Source organism: Manis javanica, chromosome X (genome assembly GCF_040802235.1).
Source record: "Manis javanica isolate MJ-LG chromosome X, MJ_LKY, whole genome shotgun sequence".
In the NCBI taxonomy this organism is placed as follows: Eukaryota; Metazoa; Chordata; class Mammalia; order Pholidota; family Manidae; genus Manis; species Manis javanica.
In genome coordinates, this window is record NC_133174.1 from 74,287,641 (window position 1) to 74,314,603 (window position 26,963).

Here is a 26,963-nt window from a genome sequence, read left to right on the forward strand (position 1 = left end):
AAAAATAAACAATACACTGGGAATCCTAACATTTTACAATGAATTTTAAAGAAAAAAATTTTTAATTGTATACTTAGTTTTTAACCAAGGCAACAAAAATTTGTCTAATGCTTTTTCAAATAATATTTCCACATAGTTTATCATTTCATTATTCTTACATTGATTCTAATTAATATTACTCCCATGTAGAGCTTATAAAAAATGTAGTTCTCTCTAGCTTTCTCATTAGAAAGGCTAGAATTAAGTTAATTAATTAGCTATTTTATTAATGTAGTAAGAATCCTTATACTGTTTATTTCATAGCTTTAGTTTTACTAAACATTGAGCTATAATAGGAATAAGTAGTTGATATGGAAAATCTGAAATCTTTATTCCATTCTTGAGGATTTGCTGCACTTTCTACATTACTTTCACTACTTAGGACTGTGTTGGCTTAGTTTATACTTAACATGAAGTTTCTTGAAGTAAAGATGAAGACTTTGATGAGGTTTCTCTATTTTCCCTAACCCAGTGCCTACCTTGTTTCTTAGACATATTTTGTTGAAATGCTATCCAGTTTTTCTCCTTTTTACTGAAGGGATTCCCTCACAAATCTAGGATGACTTGGCTTAGTAAAGGATGTGTATTTTCATGTTATGTGCTGAATTGTATACTCCTAAAATTCATATTTTGAAGCCCTCATCCCTACTACCTCAGAATGTGACTGGATTTGGAGATTATATTTTTGAAGATGTGATTAAGTTCAAAATGAGGCCACTAGAGTGGGCCCTAATCCAATCTGAGTGTGTCCTTATAAGAGATAGCGACAGAGAAATACCAGGGATGCACACACTCAGAGGAAAGACCAGGTAGGGACACAAAGAAATGGCAATCTGTAAGCCAAAAAGAAAGGCTTCAGGAGAAACAAACCTGCTGACACTTTGATATTGGACTTCCAGCCTCCAGAACCATGTGAAAATGATTTTTTCTTGTTTAAGCTACCTGTTCTATGGTGTCTTGGCCCATTTGGGCTGCTATAACAAAAATAACATAGACTGGGAGGCTTATAAACACCTAATTTACTTCTCACAGTTCTGGATGCTAGAATCCTATGATAAAGGTATGGGCATATTCAGTATCTGGTGAGGACCCACTTCCAAGTTCATAGACAGTCATATTATCACTGTGTCTTCACATGGCAGAAGGGGGCTCAGGAACTCTTTGTGGGCTTTTTTATAAAATTATTTATGCCATTCATAACCTAGTTATCTCCCAAAGGCGCCACCTTCAAGTACCATCACATTGAGGGTTAGGGTATAACATGAATTTGCAGGTGGGCACAAATATTCAATCTATAGTATATGGTATTTTGTTATGGCAGCCATAGGAACCAAATACACCTAGAGATAGATAGGTACATGGCAAATAGTTGATGATAGATAGATAGATAGATCAATTATAGATAGATAGATAGATAGGTAATAGGGAGATAGATTGAAAAAGAAAGGTGGATACCCAAGCCCTCTATATCATAGTTAAAAGAAAAAGGTTGAACATGGATTAGATTGACAAAAATATTTTCATGACTTTAAGTGCAGTGGTTGTTAATACAGATTGGCAAGGGGGTATAGGGCAAAGCAGTTTGGGGCTACCAAAACCTTCAGACTGACTTATAAGTCAATTTGTATACAATTAAAAATGTAACCATTTTAGATCAAAAGATAAAAATGAGTTCAGAATTTTAATGCCTCCTAATGCAAATATCAAGGACATCCCACACTTCTTGGTAAATTCACTTCATATAGAGTTGCCTTCAGAATGCAGGATAATTTCTTATATCCATACTGGGTGAATGGGAACAGCTGGCAAGCACCCTCTTTCTATGACTTTTAACGCAGTAATTAAAAAGATGAGAGTTGTTGGAAAAAGTTTATCTAAGGCTCACATCAAAGCACACAAAGAAGAAACACTTTGGAATTCTTTAATAAGGCTTTAAGAAAACTTTCTATTCAAGTTTATTTAAAATATGTGATGTATAAAACAGGCTAATGCCTAATAAACCATTTAATGTTGAATGTGGACTAAAAGATTTTCAATTTATAAAATAAATATTGGCATATGCTTAGCCCTAGTATTGCTGTATGTTGTTGGCATAGTTTAGTGTCTTCTAAATGTGTCTTCTTTCTTTGTCAGTGTTTTGCTCATCATTTTGTAAATTACAGTTCTGTAATAGAGAGCTAATTCATATCTTGGACATAGTGCTAAAATGGTGGAGTGGTTCCATTTTTACTCAGCAGTTGATCTTTCACACTTTTGCATTTTCTGGTATTAATCATATTTATTGCCCCAATATTACTATAAAGAATTCTCAGTAGTTATTTTCATCATTTATTAAGATACTCCCCTTCCCCCACCATTCCTGTTCATTACAGCATAACAATGTCTCATTGATTTTAATTGGAATTTCAAATTTGTGAATGTTAAGTCATGTCAGTACAGCAACCACAAATTACCTCCCTGCTTTTAGGCAGTGACTATACAACAGCAAACGTCTGGATAAAAAGAATAATTGGTGTAATCATAGGAGTGTTGTATGCTTTCAATAAATACACCAAACATCAATATGATCAAGAAAATGATTTCTGGTTCATTAAGCCAGTCTATCAAATTCAACCAAATTTCCTATCTTCTAAGCTTCTATGCATGTTAAGTGAATGGCTTATAGCAGAAACTGAGCAATTAGCTACTTGTTTCTTCCCCATTTGATTGGAAGAACTTTGTCTATATAGGCAAAGCCACGTACCCCTTAGCCTTTATATATGCTGCTGGAAAATCTGGTGTTTCCCTATTTGGAACTCTTCTAATCTTGCTGAAGACCTGCCAGGACTCCCACCTTTGGAGTAGATACTGACTTTGGCCAAGAGGGGCTTTGAATGAGTCCTGATGAGAAGGTAGATTCCAAGAGCTGGAGTAAGATTAGATTAATGGGTAGAAAAGTAAAAAACAAAACAAACAAACAAACCCATCAGAGATTCTGTTTGCTTTAATATATTTTAAATCTTCAGAGAGAATACCAAGTGGTCGTGAAACCGTTTCCCTAAAGTTTACAACTCTAAAAACTGCTTTTGCAAATGTGGTACCTAAAAGCAAAAGTATAAAAATGTTCAAACCGTATGAACCACAAACACAACTCCAGAGAATTAATTGATTCAAAGGAAATAATTCAAATGAATACAGTTACTGAAATTTAGATTTGTGACAGATTTGAAACAAACTCAGAGTCCAGTGTTTAATAAATCATAGTACATTAGCCTAGTAGATTACTGTGTAGCTGTTATACTTTGTAAATATGATACCTGAAGCAACATGGCAGGGTGTCTACAATGTAAAAATGGGTATCCATATGAACAAAGCTTCAGAGGGAACTCAAAGACAAAAAAAATTATAATGTTGACTGTTAGGAATATGAGCATGTTGATTTCTAGCTTCTTTTTTTCACCAGTAGATGCACATATTTTGCTGAGTGCCCAAGATTGCCATGCCTTATACCCTTCCACAAAACAGGGTCATTGTTTTAGACAGCAGATGGGATAGAGTCAGGCAGGTGGAGATATTAATATCACAATGACAGCATGGGAATGGGAATAGAACTACTCACCTCTGAATGAATAAACCACACCAAGCAAATATATGGAGCTGCCCACACAACCATTTTCTTTCCTAAAGTCAGACTGGTTGCTACTGCAGTGACTGGAATTCAACCCCTTACCTCTCTGTTTAAAGCATTCTCCTAAGAAGAGTGCCCTGGAAATAATTCTGTGGTTGTTTCCTATATAGTTTTAAGTAATGATTCTGTTCCCTCAGCATGCTAAAGAATCAGATGAAATGGCTATGCTACTGTAGAACATTATGATAATATAATAGTATGCATTTATGTACATTTCAATTCACTCTTTAGCATGGATAATCAAAGTAAATTAGAATTTCAAGTTTGGGGCCATTGTTTTGTGTTTTATCTAGCTATTCTATACAAAAGTTGCTGTTATGAACAGATTAAGTTTTTGAGGGCTGGAAATGGGAACAAAGTAACCGATTATTTTGTTTCTTACCACATATTTTTGTATGTTATCATGCTCTTATAAACGAGTGTGCTGTTTCTGAGTGAACAGCCACTTCTCTTCATTAAAATATAGCACATGCATGTTAGAGCATTTGAATGAGGGGCAGTACTGGTCAGTTAATGGTCTTCAACATGTAAGTGCTTTCAAAAGCTATTCATTCTGACTTGAGATTTGTTTAGACTACCTGTAAGGCAAGTCAGACTGTAGTACTAGTGAGAGTTGTTTAGTCTTCTCAGAGGCAACTTATATCCAAGGAGTTGAAATTTTTTTGAAACCATCATAAAAATGAATTACCTATGTTTAATAATAATTCTGTAAGTAGTAATATTACTCATTACAACTCTAAATAGGGAATTTAAAAAAAACCTCATAGAAAGTTGTCAAATTGCAGTCTGTTTATATGAATGTTTTTCAGGTGGAAGTGAATCTTCCTGGGATAAAGATAAGATGCAGTCTCCTCTTGCTGCTCCTGGACCTCAACATGGAATTTCTCATGCAGCCCTGGCTGGCCAGCCAAGCCTTGGGAGTGCTCCTACCCTCAATCCACTGCAGCAGAACCACCTGCTGACCAACAGTACGTATACTGTCCTCCAAAAACTTGGTGTGTTGAGAAATAGAGCATTGAAGACCCACTGGACACCTTAGGATAGCAGGACTAATCTATTTTTCTTCAATAATACTTAACAGTTTAAAGTCAGAAGTGTAGGTAAAGAGAGATTCATTTGAAAGAGTGGGGTTTATAGAGATGGATTGAGAGGCCATGTAGCAGAGTAGTTAAGAATATTTTTTAATAGTTTATGGCTATAGCTACATAAACTTGTGTTTGAATTTCAAAGCTTTTCAGTCCCATATCAGGTTTTGACTTTGGAGAAGTCACCTAATTTTTCCAAGTCTTGATTTTCCAAAACTATAAAGGGGGGATAAAAATATACCCACTCAGGGATTCGAGATGGCGGCGTGAGAGGTGAGATGGAGAATTCCTCCCAAAACCACAAATAATTTGAAAATGTAGTTAAATGATACAACTAACCCTAAAACAGCAACAAGATAGAAGGCTGAACCAGACTGCATACAGACCTCATGAACAGAGCAGACTTCATGAGACAGGCTAATGTATGAAAGCCTTAATCATGAGGGACCCAAGCCCTTCCCCAACCCCAGCTCACCAGCAGGAGGAAGAGAAAAGGAGCGGGGTAGTGGGTGGAAGCCTAGAACTGCTGAATACCCAGCCCTGGAGGTCTGCTTTGGGAACAGAAACCTACATTGTGTGGTGCTCTGGACGTTGGGGAGCTCAGATAAGTGGAGTGCTTGAGAGACAGATTCCGGCCATTTGTGGAGGAGGGGATCCACACCCAGCTGCTCTGGGACAAGGGAAAGGCAGGTGGTCTGAGAGGCTTCCTAGAAGCCAGGGGGCTGCTGAAGGAGCAGGGCTTGCATGGAGCTTGTTGCATAGGGGAGGGGAGAGCTGGACAAGGGTGTCTGGGTGTGCTCTGCCCATCTGGTTGGGACTTTGAGGAGCTTCGGGTGCCCCATCCCCCTGGCTGCCTGCTCAGCCCCGAGCCCCCTACTCTGATACGCAGCCTGCTGTGCCTTCCTCCTAGCATGCCAACACTGGTTCACAAACCTGCAGTCACTGTGCTGGAATCAGGCCAGCCAGAGGGAGACCCACCTACAACAGCTAGAGACACAAAGCACAGAGGCTTACACATGTGTGCTTGGCCCACTGGCTCTGATACTGGAGACAGGCACCACAGGTGGGAATCAGGAAACAGATCTTTCCTCCCCACAGACACCAGCTCCACTCTCCTACCACCCCAACCTCACTCTAGAGGCTGAGCAGCTCCAGAGACTGGAGCTTCTGGGCACCACACAGAAATATGAAACATCAGAAGAACATGGTTCAGACCAAAATTTCACAAACCCCAGAAAAAGGGTGAAATGAAATTGAAGTCACCAATCTTCCTTAATCTTTAAACATCAATAACTTAACAGAGGTACAGAAAAATATTCAAGAACTCAGTAACGAATTTGAGTCAGAGATTCAATCATTAAGAAATTCCGTATCTGAAATGAAACATAAAATGGAGGGATTTAAAAGCAGATTAGATGTAGTAGAAGAGATGGTAAATGGAATAGAATAGACATTAGAGAAGAAGCACACAAAGAAACTGAGGCACAGAGAGAAAAGAGAATCTCTAAGAATGAAAGAATATTGAGTGATTTGTGTTATGAATCCAAACGGAACAATATTCATATTGTAGGGGCACCAGTAGAAGAAGAGAGAGAAAAAGGGATAGAAAGTGTCATTGAGGAGGTAATTGCTGAAAACTTCCCCAATCTGGGAAAGGAGATAGTATCTCAAGCCATGGAGGTACACAGATCTCCCAACACAAGGGACCCAACGAGACAATATCAAGACACATAATAATTAAAATGCCAAAGTTCAAGGATAAAGACAGACATTTAAAAGCAGCTAGAGAGAGAGAAAAGATCACATTCAAAAGAAAACCCATCAGGCTATCATCAGACTTCTCAACTGAACCCTTACAGGCCAGAAGAGAGTGGCAAGATATATTTAATGCAATGAAGCAGAAGGGCCTGGAACCAAGAATACTATACCTGGCAAGGCTATCATTTAAATTTGAAGGAGGGATTAAGCAATTTTCAGATAAGAAAAAGTTGAGAGAATTTACCACACACAAAGCACCTCTTTAGTGCATTTTGGAGGGACTCCTATAGATGGAAGTATTCCTAAGGCTAAATAGGTGTCACTCAAGGGACAGACAAAGAGTACATTATATGATTCACAACATACAAAGAATGGAGGAGGAAGAAAAAAGAGGGGAAAAAAAGAACGTTTAAGATGTGTTTGTAATAGCACAAGAAGGGAGTTAAATAAGACTGTTAGATGATAAGGGAATTACCCTTGAACCTTTTGTAACCACGAATCTAAAGCCTGCAAGGGCAATAAGTACATACCTATCGATAATCACCCTAAATGTAAATGGTCTGAATGCACCAAACAAAATACATAGAGTCACTGAATGGATTAAAAAAACAAGACCCATTTATATGTTACCTACAAGAGACTGACCTCAAACCTAAAGACACACACAGACTGAAAGTAAAGGGATGGAAAAAGATATTTCACGCAACTAATAGGGAGAAAAAAAGCAGCAGTTGCACTACTTGTATCAGACAAAATAGACTTCAAAACAAAGAAAGTAACAAGAGACAAAGAAGAACATTATGTAATGATAAAGGACTCAGTCCAACAAGTGTATATAACTATTATAAATATCTATGCACCCAACACAAGATCACCTACATATGTGAAACAAATACTAACAGATTTAAAGGGGGAAATAGAATGCAATGCATTCATTTTAGGAGACATCAACACACTACTCACTCCAAAGGACAGATCAACAATACAGAAAATAAGTAGAGACAGAGGCACTGAACAATATATTAGAACAGATGGACCTAATGGACATCTACAGAACACCACATCTGAAAGCAACAGGATACACATTCTTCTCAAGTGCACATGGAACATTTTCAAAAATAGATCATATACTAGGCCACAAAAAGAACCTCAGTAAAATCTAGAAGACTAAAATGGTACCAACTAGCTTCTCAGATCACAAAGGTATGAAACTAGAAATAAATGACACAAAGAGAATGAAAAAGCCCACAAACAAATGGAAGCTTAATAACATGCTCCTAAATAATCAATGGATCAATCACCAAATAAAAACAGAGATCAAGCAACACATGGAGACAAATGACAATGATAATTCAACAACACAAAATCTGTGGGATGCAGTGAAGGGCATGCCAAGAGGGAAATATATGTCAATACAGGCCTACCTCAAGAAAGAAGAACAATCCCAACTGAACAGTCTAAACTCACAATTAAGGAAACTAGAAAGGAAGAACAAATGAGGCCCAAAGTCAGTAGAAGGAGGGACATAATAAAGATTAAAGCACAAATAACTGAAATTGAGGAGAATAAAATAATACAAAGAATCAATGAAAGCAGGATCTGGTTCTTTGACAAAATTTAAACAAAATAGATTTACCCCTAGCCAGACTTATCAAGAAAAAAAGAGAGTCTACACATATAAAGAGATAAGAAAGGGAAAATCACTATGGACAACACAGAAATACAAAGAATTATGAGAGAATACTATGAAAAATTATATGGTAACAAACTGTATAACCTAGAACAAATGGATATCTTTCTAGAAAAATACAACCTTCAAAAACTGACCCAGGAAGAAACAGAATATCTGAATAGACCAATTAACAACCCAGAAATTGAATTAGGAATCAAAAAACTAACTAAGAACAAACCCCTGGACCAGATGGTTTCTCTGCTGAATTTTATCAAACATTTAGTGAAGACCTAATACCCATCCTCCTTAAAGTTTTCCAAAAAATAGAAGAAGAGGGAATACTCCCAAACTCATTCTATAAGGCCAATATCACTGTAATACCAAAACCAGGCAAAGACACCACAAAAAAGGAAAATTATGGACCAATATCCTTGAAGAATATAGATTCAAAAATACTCAACAAAATATTAGAAAACTAAATTAAAAAATACATCAAAAAGATCATCCATCATGACCAAGAGAGATTCATCCCAGGGATGTAAGGATGGTACAACATTCGAAAATCCATCAACATCATCCACTACATCAACAAAAAGAAGGAAAAAAACCACATTATCATCTCCACAGATGCTCAAAAAGCATTTGATAAAATTCAACATCCATTCATGATAAAAACACTCAACAAAATAGGAATAGAGGGCAAGTACCTCAACACAATAAAGGCCATATATGACAAACACATAGCCAACATTATACTTAACAGCAAGAAGCTGAAAGCTTTTCCTAAAAGATCAGGAACAAGACAAGTATGCACACTCTCCCCACTTTTATTCAACATAGTTCTGGAGGTCCTAGCCATGGCAATCAGACAACACAAAGAAATAAAAGGCATCCAGATTGAGAAGGAAGAAGTCAAACTGTCCCATTTTGCAGATAACATGATATTGTACATAAAAAACCCTAAAGAATCCAATCTAAAACCACTAGATCTAACATCTGAATTCAGCAAAGTTGCAGGAAACAAAATTAATACACAGAAATCATGTTGCATTCCTATACACTAATGATGAACTAGCAGAAAGAGAAACCAGGAAAGCAACTGCATACACAATTGCATCAAAAAGAATAAAATACCTAGGAATAAACCTAACCAAGAAAGTGAAAGACCTATACCCTGAAAAATACAAGACACTCTTAAGAGAAATTAAAGAAGACACTAATAAATGGAAATTCATCCCATGCTCTTGGCTAGGAATAATTAATATTTTCAAAATGGCTATCCAGCCTAAAGAAATCTACAGATTCAATGCAATTCCTATCAAAATACCTACAACATTCTTCAATGAAGTAGAGCAAATAGTTCTAAAATTCATATGGAACCACAAAATACCTCAAATAGCCAAAACAATCCTGAGAAGGAAGAATAAAACTGGGGGAAGTATGCTCCCTGACTTCACGCTCTACTGCAAAGCCACAGTAATTAAGACAATTTGGTACTGGCACAAGCACAGACCTATTGACCTATGGAACAGAATAGAGAGTCCAGATATAAACCCAAGCATATATGGTCAATTAATATATGATAAAGGAGCTATGGATATACAATTGGGAAATGACAGCCTCTTCAACAGCTGGTGTTGGCAAAACTGGACAGCTACATGTGAGAGAATGAAACTGGATTATTGTCTAACCCTGTACACAAAGGTAAACTCAAAATAGATCAAAGACCTGAATATAAGTCATGAAACCATAAATCTCTTGGAAGAAAATATTGGCAAAAATCTCTTGGACATAAACATGAGCAACTTCTTTATGAACACATCTCCCTGCGCAAGGGAAACAAAAGCAAAGATGAGCAATTGGGACTATATCAAGCTAAAAACCTTCTGTACAGGAAAGGATACCATCAGTAGAACAAAAAGACATTCCACAGTATGGGAGAATATATTCATTAATGACATATCCAATAAGGGGTTGACATACAAATTATATAAAGAGCTCACACACCTCAACAAACAAAAAGAAAATAATCCAATTAAAAAATGGGCAGAGGAGCTGAGCACATACTTTTCCAAAGAAGAAATTCAGATGGCCAACATGCACATGAAAAGATTCTCCACATCGCTAATCATCAGAGAAATGAAAATTAAAACCAGAATGAGATATCACCTCACACCAGTTAGGATGGCCAACATCCAAACGACAAACAACAACAAATTCTTGCAAGGATGTGGACAAAGGGGAACCCTCATACACTGCTTTTGGGAATATAAAGTAGTTCAACCATTGTGGAAAGCAATTCGAGGTTCCTCACAAAACTAAAAATAGAAATTCCATTTAACCCAGAAGTTCCACTTCTAGAAATTTACCCTAAGAATGCAGCAACCCAGTTTGAGAAAGACATATGCCCCCCTATGTTTATTGCAGCACTATGTACAATACCCAAGAAATGGAAGCAACCTAAGTGTCCATCAGTAGATGAATGGATAAAGAAGAGGTGGTTCATATACACAATGGAACATTATTCAGCCATAAGAAGAAAACAAATCCTACCATTTGCAACAACATGGATGGAGCTAGAGGGTATTATGCTCAGTGAAATAAGCCAGGTGGGGAAAGAGAAATACCAATGATTTCACTCATCTGTGGAGTATAAGAACAAAGGAAAAACTGAAGGAACAAAACAGCAGCAGAATCACAGAACCCGAGAATGGACTAACAGGTACCAAAGGGAAAGGGACTGGGGAGGATGGGTGGGTAGGGTGGGATAAGGGCGGGGAAGAAGAAAGGGGTTATTATGATTAGCATGCATAATGGGGGGATGGGAAAAAGGGGAGGGCTGTACAACACAGAGAAGAAAATTAGTGATTCTACAACATTTTGCTATGCTGATGGACAGTGACTGTAAAGGGGATAGTGGGGGGGGGGACCTGGTATAGGGGAGAGTCTAGTAAACATAATATTTGCAATAGCCAAGAAATGGAAGCAACCTAACTGTCTATCAGTAGATGAATGGATAAAGAAGATGTGGTACATATACACAATGGAAAATTATTCAGCCATAAGAAGAAAACAAATCCTACCATTTGCAATAACATGGATGGAGCTAGAGAGTATTATGCTCATTGAAATAAGCCAGTCAGAGAAAGACAAGTATCAAATGATTTCACTCATCTGTGGAGTATAACAACAAAGAAAAAACTGAAGGAACAAAACAGCAGCAGATTCACGGAACCCAAGAATGGACTAACAGTTACCAAAGGGAAAGGGACTAGGGAGGATGGGTGGGAAGGAAGGGATAAGGGGAAAAACAGGACATTACGATTAGCACACATAATGTAGGGGGGGGACATGGGAAAGGCAGTATATACAGAGAAGACAAGTAATGATTCTATAGCATCTTTCTATGTTGATGGACAGTGACTGTAATGGGGTATGTGAGGGGCACTTGATAATAGGGGGAGTCTATTAACCATAATGTTGTTCAAGTAACTGTACATTAATGATATCAAAATAAAATAATATATATATATATATATACCCACTCATTAAGTTCATTGTGAATGCTAAAATAGTATAGGAAGAGCTGTTAACAGCAACTTGCATATAGTGAATACTGTATAAATTATTAGTATCATTACTCTATAATCAAACTACAGCTAATGAATACAAATTCAGGTTTAGATGATATTTTTAAGAACTTCAAAGACTCTGAAGCCTTTGTGCAGGAAAGCAGGTCTTATATACCCTAGTAACCTAAAATCCTACTTTTCCTACAAACAGGGAATCTGGGAGAACAGTTCCAGCATTCCTTTCCCTGAGACTTTCATTTTTCCGCTAAACTCTATGATTAGGACAACAGAAGGATTCTAAGCTATTTTAATATGATATCCCAAATCTTAATGAAGCAGCAGTTATTAAGCATACAAAATAAGTTATGGTGTCTTATTTTAAAGAGGTTACAGTCTCAGGGTGAAAGTTCTCAAAAAATGGATTGTTAAGCAAAGACAAATAAAATGAAGGCAGAAAAGTTATAAATATGAGAATTCATAAAAGGCTTATTAAAAGAGAGTTATGTTATAAAGAAAGGGAACTTAGAGGACTTCTGGGTTATGGTCTCTTATAAAAGCATAGAAATGATTACTCCTGTCCTCACAACAAGAAAAAAGTGGAACAATATGAAAACCAGCAACTCTTCTAAATCCATCAGAGACTGAATTCACAGACAACAGCTATCCCCCAAACTGGAGGGATATGTGGATACAGAGGATCACAGTTTACAGGGAGCACAAACCACATCTGGAGCCTGGTAGAAACATTTAAGGGGTAATTGAACAATTTCTGGAGTCTCAGTGTAGACCTGGCTTAACAAATAAGAACTCCTGGAGGCTCATCCCTGCACTTTCATGAATTTTACTTACAGGATCCCTTCCAGGTTCTCAGGGTGAAGACCTGCGAAAATTACCCTCATGGTCGGACAGGAGAAGAGGGAAAGTAACCATTTAAAAATATGCCCAGAATGTTCTGTTCTCCTTAACAAAGTCCTGCCTCAAAGGAAATTATTTTACCGGAGCTTAGATTACTTGGTTTGACCGCAGCCTAACTGACCTGGAAGAATGAGTATACTAAACTTCAGCACCCTGTAGCCATTGATGTGGGGGTAGGAAGATACATAACTCCAGGCTTCCACTTGGGGAATGGGAAATACTCAATTCTAGCCCCTTCTAGCCTTCCTGTCTCATCTAAGAGGGGAAAAACAGCTAAAAAGCACATGTGAAAGTCACAGCCCAAAGAGGAAGACTCATTAAGAAACTGAGACCTAATCATAGAATTATAGAATGCTTTTCTTCCCTCCACAATTTAGCACAACCACAATAAGACTCTGTATAATAATAGGGGATTACAAATGAAAGAACTGAAAGCCCCAGGACCTATTTAATATAGATTTTCTAGGGAAAACCAAAGACAAAGGGGGGACACAAACTTATAGCAACTAATAGGACAGGTACAGCAAAAAGGACACACGGCCTAACTCAGCAAGACAAACATAAACCCTTTCACTAAAGGCCTATTTACCTCAGTTCCCTTTACCCACTACACCATTTCTTGCTGTTAACAAAAACTTACAAGGCATGAAAAAGGCAAAAAACACAGTCTGAAGATATAAAGCAAGCATCAGAACCAGAATTAGATATAGCAAATACTTTGGAATTATCAGGTTGGAAATTTAAAATAAATGTGGTAATACAATAAGAGAATAGAAAAAGTGGAAACCATACAAGAATACATGATAAGTTTAAGCAGAGAAGTGGAAATTCTAACAACCAAAAGGAAATATTGGAAATCAAAAGCATTCCTACAAAATGAAGATTGCATTTGATAGACTCATCAGTAGACTGGACAGGGTCAGGGAAAGAATTAGTAAGCTTGAAGACATGTCAGTAGAAACTTCCCAAACTGAAAACAAAGTGAAAAAAGAATGAAAAACACCAGGACAGAATATCCAAGATCTGTGCAGCAATTACAAAAGGTGTAACATGCATGTAATAGGGATCCTAGAAGGACAAGAATGAGAAAAAGGAAGAGAAGAAATATTTGAAGTAACAAAGTTTAAAATTTTCCAAAATTAATGAAAGACACCAAACAGCAGATCCAAAAAAGTTCAGAGAAGAATAAAAAGTATAAATATTTTAAAAATGCCTATGAGTATTAACCTGTAAAATAAAAAACCAAGAGAAAATCTTGAAAGAAAACAGAGGAAAAAACCCCTCCTTACTCATATATGAACAAGATAAAAATTTCATTGGAGTTACCCTCAGAAACCACGCAAGCAAGAATAGAGTAGTGTGAAATATTTAGAGTGTTGAAAGAATAAAACCTCAGCAACCTGGAATTTTAGACCCTATAATATTCCATTTAAAAATGAAGAGGAAATCAGGACTTTCTAAAACAAGAGTTGAGGAAATTTGTTACCATACCAGCAGATCTGCCCTGTAAAAAATGTTAGAAGAAATGATATAGGTCAGGAACTTGGATCTACAAAAGGAAAAGAGTATTGGAGAAGTAATAAATGAAGTCAAATTATATATACATACATACATATATATATACATATATGCATATGTATATTTATTTATTCTTAACTAATGCAACAAACAAGACTGTTCAAAATAATAATAACAAGAATATATTGTGTGATTATACTTTGTAGATAAGTGATATAAATGACAGCAATGTTATAAGGGACAAGAGATAGGAATTGAAAATTCTCTGCTACAAGATACTTGCACTAAGCATGGGGTGGTATATGTTATTTGGAAGTGAACTCATAATTTGTAAATACATATTGCTAACTTCAGGGAAAACACCTCAAATTAGAAAAAATATGCATAATTAATATGCTAAGTGAGGAGAGAAAAGTGAATCACATAAAGTGCTCAGTAAACACCAGAGAAAGCAACAAATGAGTGGAAGCAAGATTTTTTTAAAAAAGAAAAAACAAGGACAACAAATAGGAAACAGTAGCTCATATGATAGCTACTTATCCAACTATCAGTAATCACTTTAGAAATGATTGGATTAAACATACCAATTGAAGACATAGACTGTCCCATGTTTGCTAATGACTTGGGATGTCAATGTTTTTACCATTACTTAAATGCAGCACACCTCTTATATAACCATTTATCAAGAAAAAAAAGAAAAACAAAAAACAAAACAGTAACAATGAAGATTAAAAAATGGTGACTGTCAGAGTAAATAACAAAACAAGACCAAACTATGTGGTCTATAAAAAACTTACCTTAAATGTAAAGACACATATTTATTAAAAGTAAAGGACTGGAGAAATATATACTATGCTAACACTATTCAAATGAAAACAGGAGTAGCTGTATTAATTTCAGACAAAGCAGATTTGAAAGCAAGGAAAATTCTCAGGGCTAAAAGGGTACTACATAATGATAAAGAGGTCAATTTTTCAAGAAGATGTTAATAAGCCTTAATGTGTTTGCTCCTAACCCAGGGTGTCCAAATATATGAGGCAAAACTTATAGAATTCTTAGGAGAAAAAGTGAGTCCACTATTGTAGTTGAAGACTTCAATATTTTTCTATCAAAAATGGACATATCCAGTAAACAGGAAGTCAGGGAGAGTATAGTTGAACTGAAAACCATAATTAATCAACTGGCTGTAATGGACTTTTGTAGGATATTTTATCCAACAACAAAAGAATACACATTATTCTTAAATTCACATGGAACATTCACCAAGATAGAGCACATTCTGGGCCACAAAATACACCTTAACGAACTTTAAGGAACAGAAATCATACAAAATATGTGCTCAGTCATAATGGAATTAAACTAAAAATGAATAACAGACAGAAAGCTGAAGTATTAAAAAATACTTGGAAGTTAAACAACATGCTTCTAAGTGACATGTCAATAAATTTCAAGAGAATATTTTAAAGTAAATGAAAATAAAAATCCATCTTATCAAAATTTGTGGGATATAGCAGAAGCAGCTCTTAGAAATTTATAGCATTAAATAAATATGCTAAAAGGAAAGAGATAAAATCAGCAACCTAAGCTTCCATTTTAGGGAACTGCAAAGAGACAAATGAATTAAATCTAAAGCAGAAGAAAAAAGACTAATAAAAATTAGTGCATAAATCAATGTATTTGAAAATAGGAAATCAGTAGAGAAAATCAATGAAACCAACAGCTGATTCTTTGAAATGACCAATAAAATTGATAAAGCACTATCCAGGCTAAGAAAAAGGGAGAAGATATATATTACTAATATCAGAAATGAAAGAAAATATATCATAGATATTAAAAAGATAATAAAGGAATATTTTAGACAACTTTTTGACCACAGATTTGATAACCTGGATGAAATGGACTAATTCCTTGAAAAAATGTAATCTATCAATACTCATAAGAAACTGATAATCTGAATAGGCCTCTATCTATTAAGGAAATTGAATCAATAAAATAGGAATTACCAGATCCATATGGCTTCCCAGGTAAATGCTACCACACATTTAAGGAAGAAATTATACCAGCTTGCTACAGTCATTTCCAGAAAATAAAAGCATTGGGAAAACTTCCTAATACTTATTCTGTGATGCCAGCACTTAACAATTATCAAAACCAAAGACATTACAAGGGAATCTATAGACCACTAGCTCTCATGAACATGCATGCAAAAATCCTCAACAAAATATTAACAAATTGTATCCAACAATATATAAAAAATTATACACCTAATATATACCTATACAAAGTAAGATTTATTCTAGCTATGTGAATTTGTTTCAACATCTGAAAATCATTTAATGTAATCTGTCACATCAGTAAGCTAAAAAGAAATATCATATGATGCTAACAATAGATACAGAAAAATGATGTAACAGAATATAATAACCACTCATAATAAAAACTCTCAGAAAAATAGAGGGGAAATTCCTTAACTAGATAAAAAAAAATCTACAGAAAACCACACATCTAACATATACTTAATGGTGAGAAACTATGTGTTTTTTCCTTAAAGTCAGGAATAGGAAGTATGCCTTTTCTTACCATTCCTATTCAACATTGCACTGGAAGTTCTAGCTAAATAATATGACAAGAAAAGGAAATAACAGGTATATAGATTGTGACAGAATAAATTGTCTTAATTCAAAGATGACATAATTGTCTATGTTAAAGGATCCAAAGAAATTGACAAAAAACCTCCTGGTACTAATAAGGGATTATAGCATGTTTGCATATAAAAGTTAATTGTTTTCCTGTATATGAGCAATGAACAATTGCAATTTGAGATTAAAAACACAATGCTTCTTACATTAGCAACAAAAAAATGAAATACTTAAATATAAACCTTGACGAAATATGTATAAGATCTTTAGGAGGAATACTATAAAACCTGATAAAAGAAATCAAATACTAGTTAAATAAATGGAGAAATACTCTATGTTCATGTATAGGAATACTCAATATCATTAAGATGTCAGTTATTCCTACCCTGACCTATGCATTCAGTACACTCTTAGTAAAAATCCAACGAAGTTATTTTGTGATTATCAACAAACTAATTCTAAAGTTTATATGGAAAGCAAAAGGCCCAGAATGTTCAATATGACATTGGAGATAACAAAAAAATCAGTAGACCGATCCTATCCTACTTCAAGATTTATTAAAGGCTATAGTTACCAATAGTACAACGTTGGCAAAAAATCATTACAATCAAGTAGAGATCCCAGAAATATATCCATACAAACCTAGTCAACTGGTCCTTGATGAAAGCACAAAGGCAATTAAATGGAGGAATTTCAATCTTTCAACAAGTCATGCTCAAACAAGTAGGTATCCACATGCAAAAAAAAAAAAAAGAATCTAGACACAGACTTTACATTCTTCACAAAAATCAGTGCAATCTGGATCATGGACCTTGATGTAAATTTCAAAGTGCTAAAAGTATTAGAAGATAACATCAGAGAATGTCTAGGTGACCTTAGGTTTAGCAATGAATTTTGAGATATAACACTAAACACATGATCTTTAAAAGAAGAAAAATGGAGAAATTGGACTTAAACATTAAAAATTAAAAATTTAAACTTCTGTGAAATATACTGTTAAGAAAATGACAAGACAAGCTACAAAGTGGAAGAAAATTTTGCAAAACACATACCCGATAAAGGACTGATAGAAAATTTACAAACAACTCTTCAAAGTAAACAATAAGAAGTAAACAACCCAATTAAAAATGGGCCAAAGACCTGTATAGACCCCTCATCAAATAAGATGCACAGATGGGAAAAAAGCATATGAAAACATACTCAACATTATAGGTCATGTCATTAGAGAATTTCAGAGTAAGACATCAATGAAATACCCCTACATACCTATGGGAGTGTCTAAAATCCAAACCCATCAACATCAATTGTTGGTAAGGATGTGGAGCAAGAAGAATTCCCATTCATTGCTGGTGGGAATGCAAAATGGTATAGCCACACTGGGAAATATTTCAGCATTTTCTCATAAAGCTAAAGAATCTTTCCTATTTATCCATATGAGCTGAAACTTATGTCCACATATACATATACATACAATTGTTTTTATGAAATTTATTCATAATTGCTAAAAGTTGGAAGAGATCAAGATGACCTTCAGTAGGTGAATGATTACACAAACCATGGTACATCCATACCAGGGAAGAGTAGTTAGCAATAAAAAACAGAAACAACAAGCTATGAAAACTGTGTAAGACATGGATGAATCTTAAGTGCATATTGCTAAGGAAAATAAAGCCAGTCTGAAGAGACTAAATAGTGTATGATTCCACCCATATGTCATTCAGGAAAAGAAAAATCTATATACAGTAAAAACCAAAGGAAAAAGAGAAGGGATGAATAAGTGGAGCACAGGGGACTTTGAGGACATTGAAACTCTTCTGTGTGATCCTGTAATGGTAGGTAGATGCACGATGCTGTGTATCTGTGAAAAGCCACAAAATGTGTAAAACAAAGAATGAACCCTAATGCAGACTATGGACTTTAGTTAATAATAATTTATCAATATGGATTCATTACTTGTAGCCAATATACCACACTAATACAAATGTTAATAAGGGGAAACTGCTGGTGGAGAGGAGGTATATAGAAGTTCCTTGTGTAAAGAAAAAGTAAATTTGCTCATTTTTTCCTTTAAACCTAAAACTGTTCTAAAAATAAAGTCTATTAATTCAAACTAAGTAGAATTAGGTAGATTCCAGAGACAGGCATGAATAAAAATAAAGGCTAATTTGCATTAAAGCTAGAGAGCAGCAAATAGTCCAGTGGGGCTAGAGCAGGGCATACATTGAGGAATGTAATGAGATGTTATATTCTGTAGTGCCTGATTGCAGAAATGACAATATATTACAGTGGCCAACATGACTTGGAAATTGAATGAATGTGGGATTTCAGAAAGGAGGATTATAGTATTACTCAAGTTTGTACCTTTAATGGCTATGAAGAGGTGTTGCCATGTTCTTGCATAAAAGTTACAGGAGTTGCCAGAATTCCAACCAAGATGTGTTAGAAATAATGCTTTTAGTAGATTGCATGATGCCTTTGAGGTTGACAAGAAAGAGATCACCCATTCTGGTGACTTTTTTTAAAAGAATTGTCTTCATTACCATACTATTAAAAGCCTCTGTACATTTCTGGCATGTGACTAAATGAGCCAGATTGCTTGTCTGTTGTGTACTATTGATGGCTCTTAATTCAATGTTTTCAGCTTTGGGAAAAGGTTGACTTACATAATTCAGTATTTGCATAAGCTTTGCATGTGCAGCTCATGTGGGGTCACTGTTAAACTGGCCTGTAATGTAAATATTAGCTTATAGTCTAGGGAACTATAGTCAGTTGACGGTTAGCTATTGCAGGTCATGATCTGAAAGTGTAATTTTTTTAATTCCTTCATGATTATTTGAAATGTTTGATGAATTATATTTTAAAACTGTCAATGGGATGTTAAATTCTGTTCATAGTTTGCATTTAGTTTGCATGTCAATTGGACTGTAAGTACTCATATGACTTGATATGGCCAGATGGTGTCTGGATGATGCTGAAAATCTTTGGAGAATGAAGAAGGATAATTGCACTGTTAAGGGAAGTGTAAATTGAACAAAGGCTGATTTAAGCATTTGAGCGGTAAAGGGAGGCACTGATGGCAACTTTTCATCTGCAGTTTGATCAGTTTGCTACTAAAGCACTGTGTACACAAAGAAGAATTGAACTCTATAATTATCTTGGGTTTGCAGTAAATGAGAACCTTATAAAGAAACCTGCTTAAGTCACTGATGGTTGCTGTTATGTTAAGCATAAAGTGAAGGTTCTAAGGGAAAGATAAACAGTGATTAGTTCAAAATATGTTATGGAATATCCCATCATTATAGCCAAGTTGTATAATGGGTAAAGCATAAAAATGCATGCATATACATCTAAGTAATTCTAGAAGGCTAACTGAAAATAAATTTAGAGTTTAAAAGGAAGGGCAGAAAGCCATTTTGAATTCAGTGATTACACTGTGTTGAGGCTTCTCAAATAATTTAAAAATCACAGGAAAAATGTTTCATAACTGAAAAGTTTGGTCTGACAGATTACTCCTAAATAGGATTAGATATAATGAGCCATAAGCAAGTTACAGAGGAAAAATTTGAAATATTTTATTGATATTCTCTGGGGACTTGGAGTCAGAGGAAGTAGAGAGGATGGTCCCTTTCTTGGTTTCCACACAGAATTTAAGTTTCTAGCTTTTTAAAAAACCCTTGTATAATACTGATAACAGTACATTTTGTGCCTCTCTTTTTCAGAACTATTGATGACGGTTGTGTTCTTTTTTTAGTTGTTTCTTTAGCTGAGATGACCACCTTAGTGTTGTATAAGACATGTCATATCTGGAAGTGCATTCTAATACATTGTGTGCCTTTGAACTTTTTTGTTAGTGGATTTTTAATCCAGCCATCACTGTTGAACACAGGAGAAATACCCCAAATTAGTTAATAGCATTTCTTTCCTGCTAGCCTCCTTTTTGTCCTAAAATTATGTGTTTGCATAACTGCTACTGCTGTTTTAAAGAGTGAGATTTAGGGAGCCTCTGAATATACTTCCTATACATTCATCATTCTGTTGCTATTGTGATATGAGAAGCAAGAATAAATGAGGAAAGCAAAGAGGAAAAAGGGATGTTTTTAGTAGTTGATAGATTGTAGGACCAGCATAACCATTGCCCATCATAAAATTTCTATAATCTGTAATGATTTAGGAAAATTATAGGCAAGGATATTTTAGAACATCTGTTAAAGATTGCTGGTTTCTGGGCATCTGGCCAAAAGAAGGTAAAATGACTGTTGAGGCAATAGTTTAAAATGCATTGTAAAGTGCTATGGTTTAGTTATCATAGTAATGTTAGCATCCATAATGTTGGGTAACTTTCCCTAGCCTCTGCTCAAAGGTGTTTCCTCACAAATCCCAACTAATAAGGGGTAACTAGACAACTATTTTAATTTGTTACCTTTTTCATGAAGACATATCTGTGGCTACCACAGTATAATGTGGATGATACTTGTGAGAAATTCTTTAGGAAATTTAAAATGTGTGAAAATTATTTTAACTTGCTTAAGAAGACAGAATGCTAAGTGCTATTCAATGATATTTATATTTGCTATTAAAGTGGAAAACAGGTTGATATTTTGATAGGGGAGTTTTTCCCTATGGACAAAAGCTTCAAATTAGAACTATAAGCATTCATTTTAGGAATCTTTAATTAAAAGGGTGGAACATATTCCAACTCTTATTTTCTTCAATAATTCTGAAGCCTAGAGAATCTACATCCTGTCTTACCAGCAGCACTATTATGTCTCCTAAAGAAAGTGTTAAGCTAGAAATTATGAACACATCAATATACTATAATGATTAAAAAGCAAGTTACTTCTTTTTGTTAAACAAAATGATGTTTGGCTTAAAGACTTGTTTTCTGAGTGAAAAAAGATTGCATCTTATAAATATTTTGGGAGAGAGAGCAAAATAAGGAATATTGATAAATAAAAGTGGAGGAACATTAAAAATATATATTAAATCCTAGGTACTATTAATTGCCCAAGGAAATATGAGAATTTAATAAAACCTGATTTTTAAAAAAGGCAACAAAATAAATTTAGATACTTTTTTTTGTAATTTCATAGCATCAATTTTGATATGATTTCCTTTTGTCCAAATAATGTAACAAATATAATAATTTAAGATGCACTGTCGCTTTTAGGACTGGATCTGCCATTTATGATGATGCCTCATCCCCTACTTCCAGTCAGCTTACCTCCTGCATCAGTTGCCATGGCAATGAATCAGATGAACCATCTCAATACTATTGCCAACATGGCTGCTGCAGCCCAGATTCACAGTCCACTCTCCAGAGCAGGAGCCTCTGTTATAAAGGTAAGAATCATAATTTAGAAGAGGACAAGGGTGTTAACTACATGTGAATTTTAGTAAAATATTAGCAATACCACTGGATCTTCAGAAAAAACATGGTTCATTGACTCAGTTACTTAGCATACAGTATTGATGAGTTTGATTTCTGACTAGGCCTGCTAAGGTGTGGTTTTCTTCACTGATGTTTGTTTCCATACCATGAGCACAGATCTCACCTTTCATTCTAGCTTCATGTCTTGCAGTCATGAGTACAGTGTGTGAGAAGTGTGGCCAGATTAATGACAGAGTAGAAGAGTATGCAAAAACCATTCCCACTGCTGGGGTGAAACAGTAAATGCTGTGCATCTTTTGGTGTTTGAGAGGTAGTTTGTGGTAGTGTACACCATACAGAACTTGTAGTCATAAAGACCTGAGTTTCAGTTCTGATTCTGTCACTTTAAATGAATGACCTTGGATATGAAATTTAACTTACATGAACTTGTTACCCCAACTGTAAAACAAAAGTCATAGTAATAATCTATCCCCTTATTTCATTGGCTGTCTGGAGATAGTATAAGTAAAATATAGGGTAAAAACTGAACATTAAATATTTATGATAATTTATGATATCACCATCAATAGCATACTATTTTCAAAATTTAATGACCATCGGATAATGAAACACAAATAATATTTTATAATCTCTCCCATGTCTCCTATTAGTTTGGCACATGGCTCTCTGCCTTCTCTCCAAGTATCATGTGATCCAAGCTTTTTAATATGTTTTTTCTTTTTGTGAAGAAGTAATATGAGGGTATATAGGATCAAAAGAGTATAGTTAATTAGAGCAACCCACTGATTTGTTCTTCTGTTCCTTCATTTATTCAACAAATATTATACCCTTTATGTATACATGCCATATTGGGCAATATAGGAAATATATAAATAAGATACCGCCCCTGACTTCTAGGATTCACAAACTAAAAGTGAGACAAACAACAAGTACCCATTTAACTTGCATTAATAAGACAGACTGTGATGAATAGCGTAGATAATCATCAACTATTATAGGAATTTAGAGGTGGGAGGAATCCAACCTAGTTTGGAGAAGAGAGGGTGCAGGGATCATAAAAAGCATTATAGTTGATGGATTTGAACAGAGCTTTGCAATATTGATATGATTGTAATAGATACACATGGGGGATGAGAGAAAGAGGCATTGGAAACATGAGATTCAGGACATTTTTGATGGATTTAAATTAGCTTCCAGTTTTGAGGACTTCTAAAATAATGAAGAAAATTTATAACATAACCTTTGTAGGAAAGGAAGCTGATGAAATTTTACTAAGCTCCATATATATTTTTATGGCCAAGTAGAAGGATGCTTCCTCTATAAAGATTATGGCCCTCAGTGAATTAGTCTATTCTATTTATTCAGAGCTCCATCATTTGAATATTTGATTAGAGCATAATCAGGAATCAGAGATGTCTTTGAGAAAAAAATCACCCATGAACATTATTTAAAAGATGGAATGTTTCCTATGATTTTGATGCTGGGTGGCTACTAAATATATGTGACCCCATGCAAAATTAGGAAACTCTATTAAGAAGCAAAACTTGGATTAAAGTAGTGGAATTGTCACAGTTTCTTTGAAACGATGAAAAAATACTTTCAGCAGAAGCATGTTTATAGCTCTTCAATATTTGTTTAGTTCTCTTAATGACCATTACTTAGACTCAATCAGCTACATTTCAGTTGAATGCTTGGGACTTTTGGTTACTTTTTTAAGAATTTGAAGTAGAAAGGCACTTGGGGATAGGGCTCATGACTAGCATTTGGTTATTTGTGGTGATGGCGATATAAATGGAAAGGATAATGATCACCTTAACCCAAATATAGTTAACTTATTAAAGCAATGTAAATATATTTTTGCTTATTGCTGATTTGTCTATTTCAAAAAAAATGTCAGAACCTTTGCAAACATAAAATTGGATGCTGCTTTTTAAAAGTTGGCATTAGATTACATACTTATTTATGTCCAGCCAAATATGCAGAAACCATTTTTTGCTGAAAAGAATTGGAACTACTTTCATATAGTTATTTTGGTTAAAGTTAGTTGAACACAACATATTTTTTTAGAATTTCCATTAAAATTTCTCTAGAAATCTATAGAAGTAGATTTCCATCAGAGCATTATAGAGAAATGAAGAAAACATCTTTTTTTATTTGTTTGATTTTTATACTTGATTTATATGTGAATCCCAAATTTCTCTCTTATTATTATTATTTTTAATAAAATACTGGAGTGGTAGGTATATGCAAGATAAAGGTAGAAAACATAATTTAGTGCTGTAAGAGGGCAAATGTAGATGATCAGGTCTGTGCCTATAGACTAAGTATTAATCCAAGCTAGACAAGGGCAGTAATACATCCACGGATGTAGAAGATTTCTCTCAAAACAGGGGGGGTGAGGTTCTAAGCCTCACCTCTGTTGTTCCCCAATTTCTCACCTGATGGCCCCCCTGCAACTGTGCCTGTCTTAGGTTGTTCCTCCCTTGAGGAATCTTACCCGTCTCTGGCTAACCAGTCATCATCTGGGGCCATACAGGGAAATGTAAAGTTGGTAAGTGAGAGAGAAGCCATATTGTTTGAAAAGGTTAGCTTTTTACTTCTTTGCAGATTTATGCCCTGGGGCTTCTATGCCCAGCACTTGTCTCGAGGTATCTTTACCACCTGGAGGAATTATGATACTCGGTAAATTCGATATGAGGCATGAATTCTATTTAAGGGTTGTAATTAGGAAGGAAGAAGAAAAGCTATAGAGGTAGCAGATGGAAGAAAACATGGGAGGATTGATTATTTCTTTGACATACCTTCTTGTAGAGTACCTTAAGTATGTATAGGTTTTAAACTACTAACTAACTTGCACACACATATTAACATAATAGGAATATGGTGACATAAACAAAGCAAATCTATAATTACCAGCCATCTCCAGTGAAGCCAAGAAAACCATTTAGGCACCCTAGGCATTTATGAAAATTAGTCTATGATATGATGGATATTGTCCAACTGTACTCCAACAGTCTGAGAGAAGTCAGACAAATTAAAGCAACCCATTTCTGGGATCTGTTCACATCCCATATGTTCTTTTAACCGTAGATAGTCTATAGTCATAAGATTTTGGAGTGCTACAACTTGCACCCCTCCCAACTCCTGGTTGAGTTCCAACAGTACAGATCCGGTCAAATTCGTTGTTTCACTGTATGCACATGCCAGCCTAGACATCTCCCTCCTCATTCCAATGGCAAGTCCAGGAAACGGTGAGGTGGATGCAGCCACAACCGCAGCATCACCCGGATCCCTGTGGAGGCTTTTTGATTATCATACCCCGGCACGAGTCCTCCAGAGAGTGCTGATGGCGGAAGCTCCTCCTCATATCATATGTTAGTTCATTTTCTGGGTAGCCAAGCTAGACCTTGATCTTCTGCATAGAAACAAACAGACCCTTTGCCCTCACTTTGACATGCCCTCTATACCACTGTGTAGAACTCATTGGAGGTCAGCACACAGGAACTGCTTTTTTTTTTTTTTATTAAGAGAAAGGAATATTATCAGAAAAGAGTACCTCCATAGCTGATCATCTGACACCCTTTAAGTGATCAACATTAAGGATATTTAAAGCATGCGTTAATCTTTGATTTACCAATTGTTTTATCCTATCAAGGAGTAATCCCTCTTTTCTTTCTTTCTTTTATTTTTTTAATCTTTAATCTACACTTACATGAAGAATACTATGTTTACTATGCTCTCCCCTATATCAGATCCCCCCTAAAAACCACATTACGGTCACTGTCCATCAGCATAGCGAAATGTAGAATCACTACTTGTCCTATCTGTGTTGTACAGCCCTCCCTCCCCTTTCTCCCTCCCCCCATGCATGCTAATCTTAATACCCCCCTTCTTCTTCTCCCCCTTTTCTCCCACCTGCCCACCCATCCTCCCCAGTTCCTTTCCCTTTGGTACCTGTTAGTCCATTTTTGGGTTCTGTAATTCCACTGCTGTTTTGTTCCTTCAGTTTTTCCTTTGTTCTTATACTCCTCAGATGAGTGAAATCATTTGGTATTTCTCTTTCTCCGCTTGGCTTATTTCATTGAGCATAATACTCTCCAGCTCCACCCATGTTGCTGCAAATGGTAGGATTTTTCCTCTTCTTATGGCTGAGTAGTATTCCATTGTGTATATGTACCACATCTTCTTTATCCATTCATCTACCGATGGATATTTAGGTTGCTTCCAATTCTTGGCTATTGTATATAGCACTGCAATAAACATAGGGGTGCATCTGTCTTTCTCAAATTTGATTGCTGCGTTCCTGGGGTAAATTCCTAGGAGTGGAATTCCTGGGTCAAATGGTAGGTCTGTTTTGAGCATTTTGATGAACCTCCATACTGCTTTCCACAATGGTTGAACTAATTTACATTCCCACCAGCAGTGTAGGAGGGTTCCCCTTTCTCCACAGCCTCGCCAACATTTATTGTTGTTTGTCTTTTGGATGGCAGCTATCCTTACTGGTGTGAGGTGATACCTCATTGTAGTTTTAATTTGCATTTCTATGATAATTAACGATGTGGAGCTTCTTTTCATGTGTCTGTTGGCCATCTGTATTTCTTTTTTAGAGAACTGTCTGTTCAGTTCCACTGCCCATTTTTTAATTGAATAATTTGTTTTTTGTTTGTTGAGGCATGTGAGCTCTTTATATATTCTGGACGTAAAGCCTT

The 26,963-nt window shown here is 35.5% G+C and overlaps 1 protein-coding gene across 2 annotated transcripts in view; it reads left to right on the plus strand.

The window, feature by feature from the left end:
• Positions 1-26,963, plus strand: part of DACH2 (dachshund family transcription factor 2) — a 722,046-nt gene that overhangs the window by 529,111 nt on the left and 165,972 nt on the right. For both annotated transcript variants that reach the window (XR_012127367.1, XM_073227574.1), the window contains exons 5-6: positions 4,516-4,674; positions 22,033-22,205. Coding sequence is in view for 1 of the 2 variants with exons in the window: in XM_073227574.1 (XP_073083675.1) it covers positions 4,516-4,674; positions 22,033-22,205 (332 nt within the window). In the remaining variant the exon portion in view is untranslated. The remainder of the gene's footprint in view (positions 1-4,515; positions 4,675-22,032; positions 22,206-26,963) is intronic.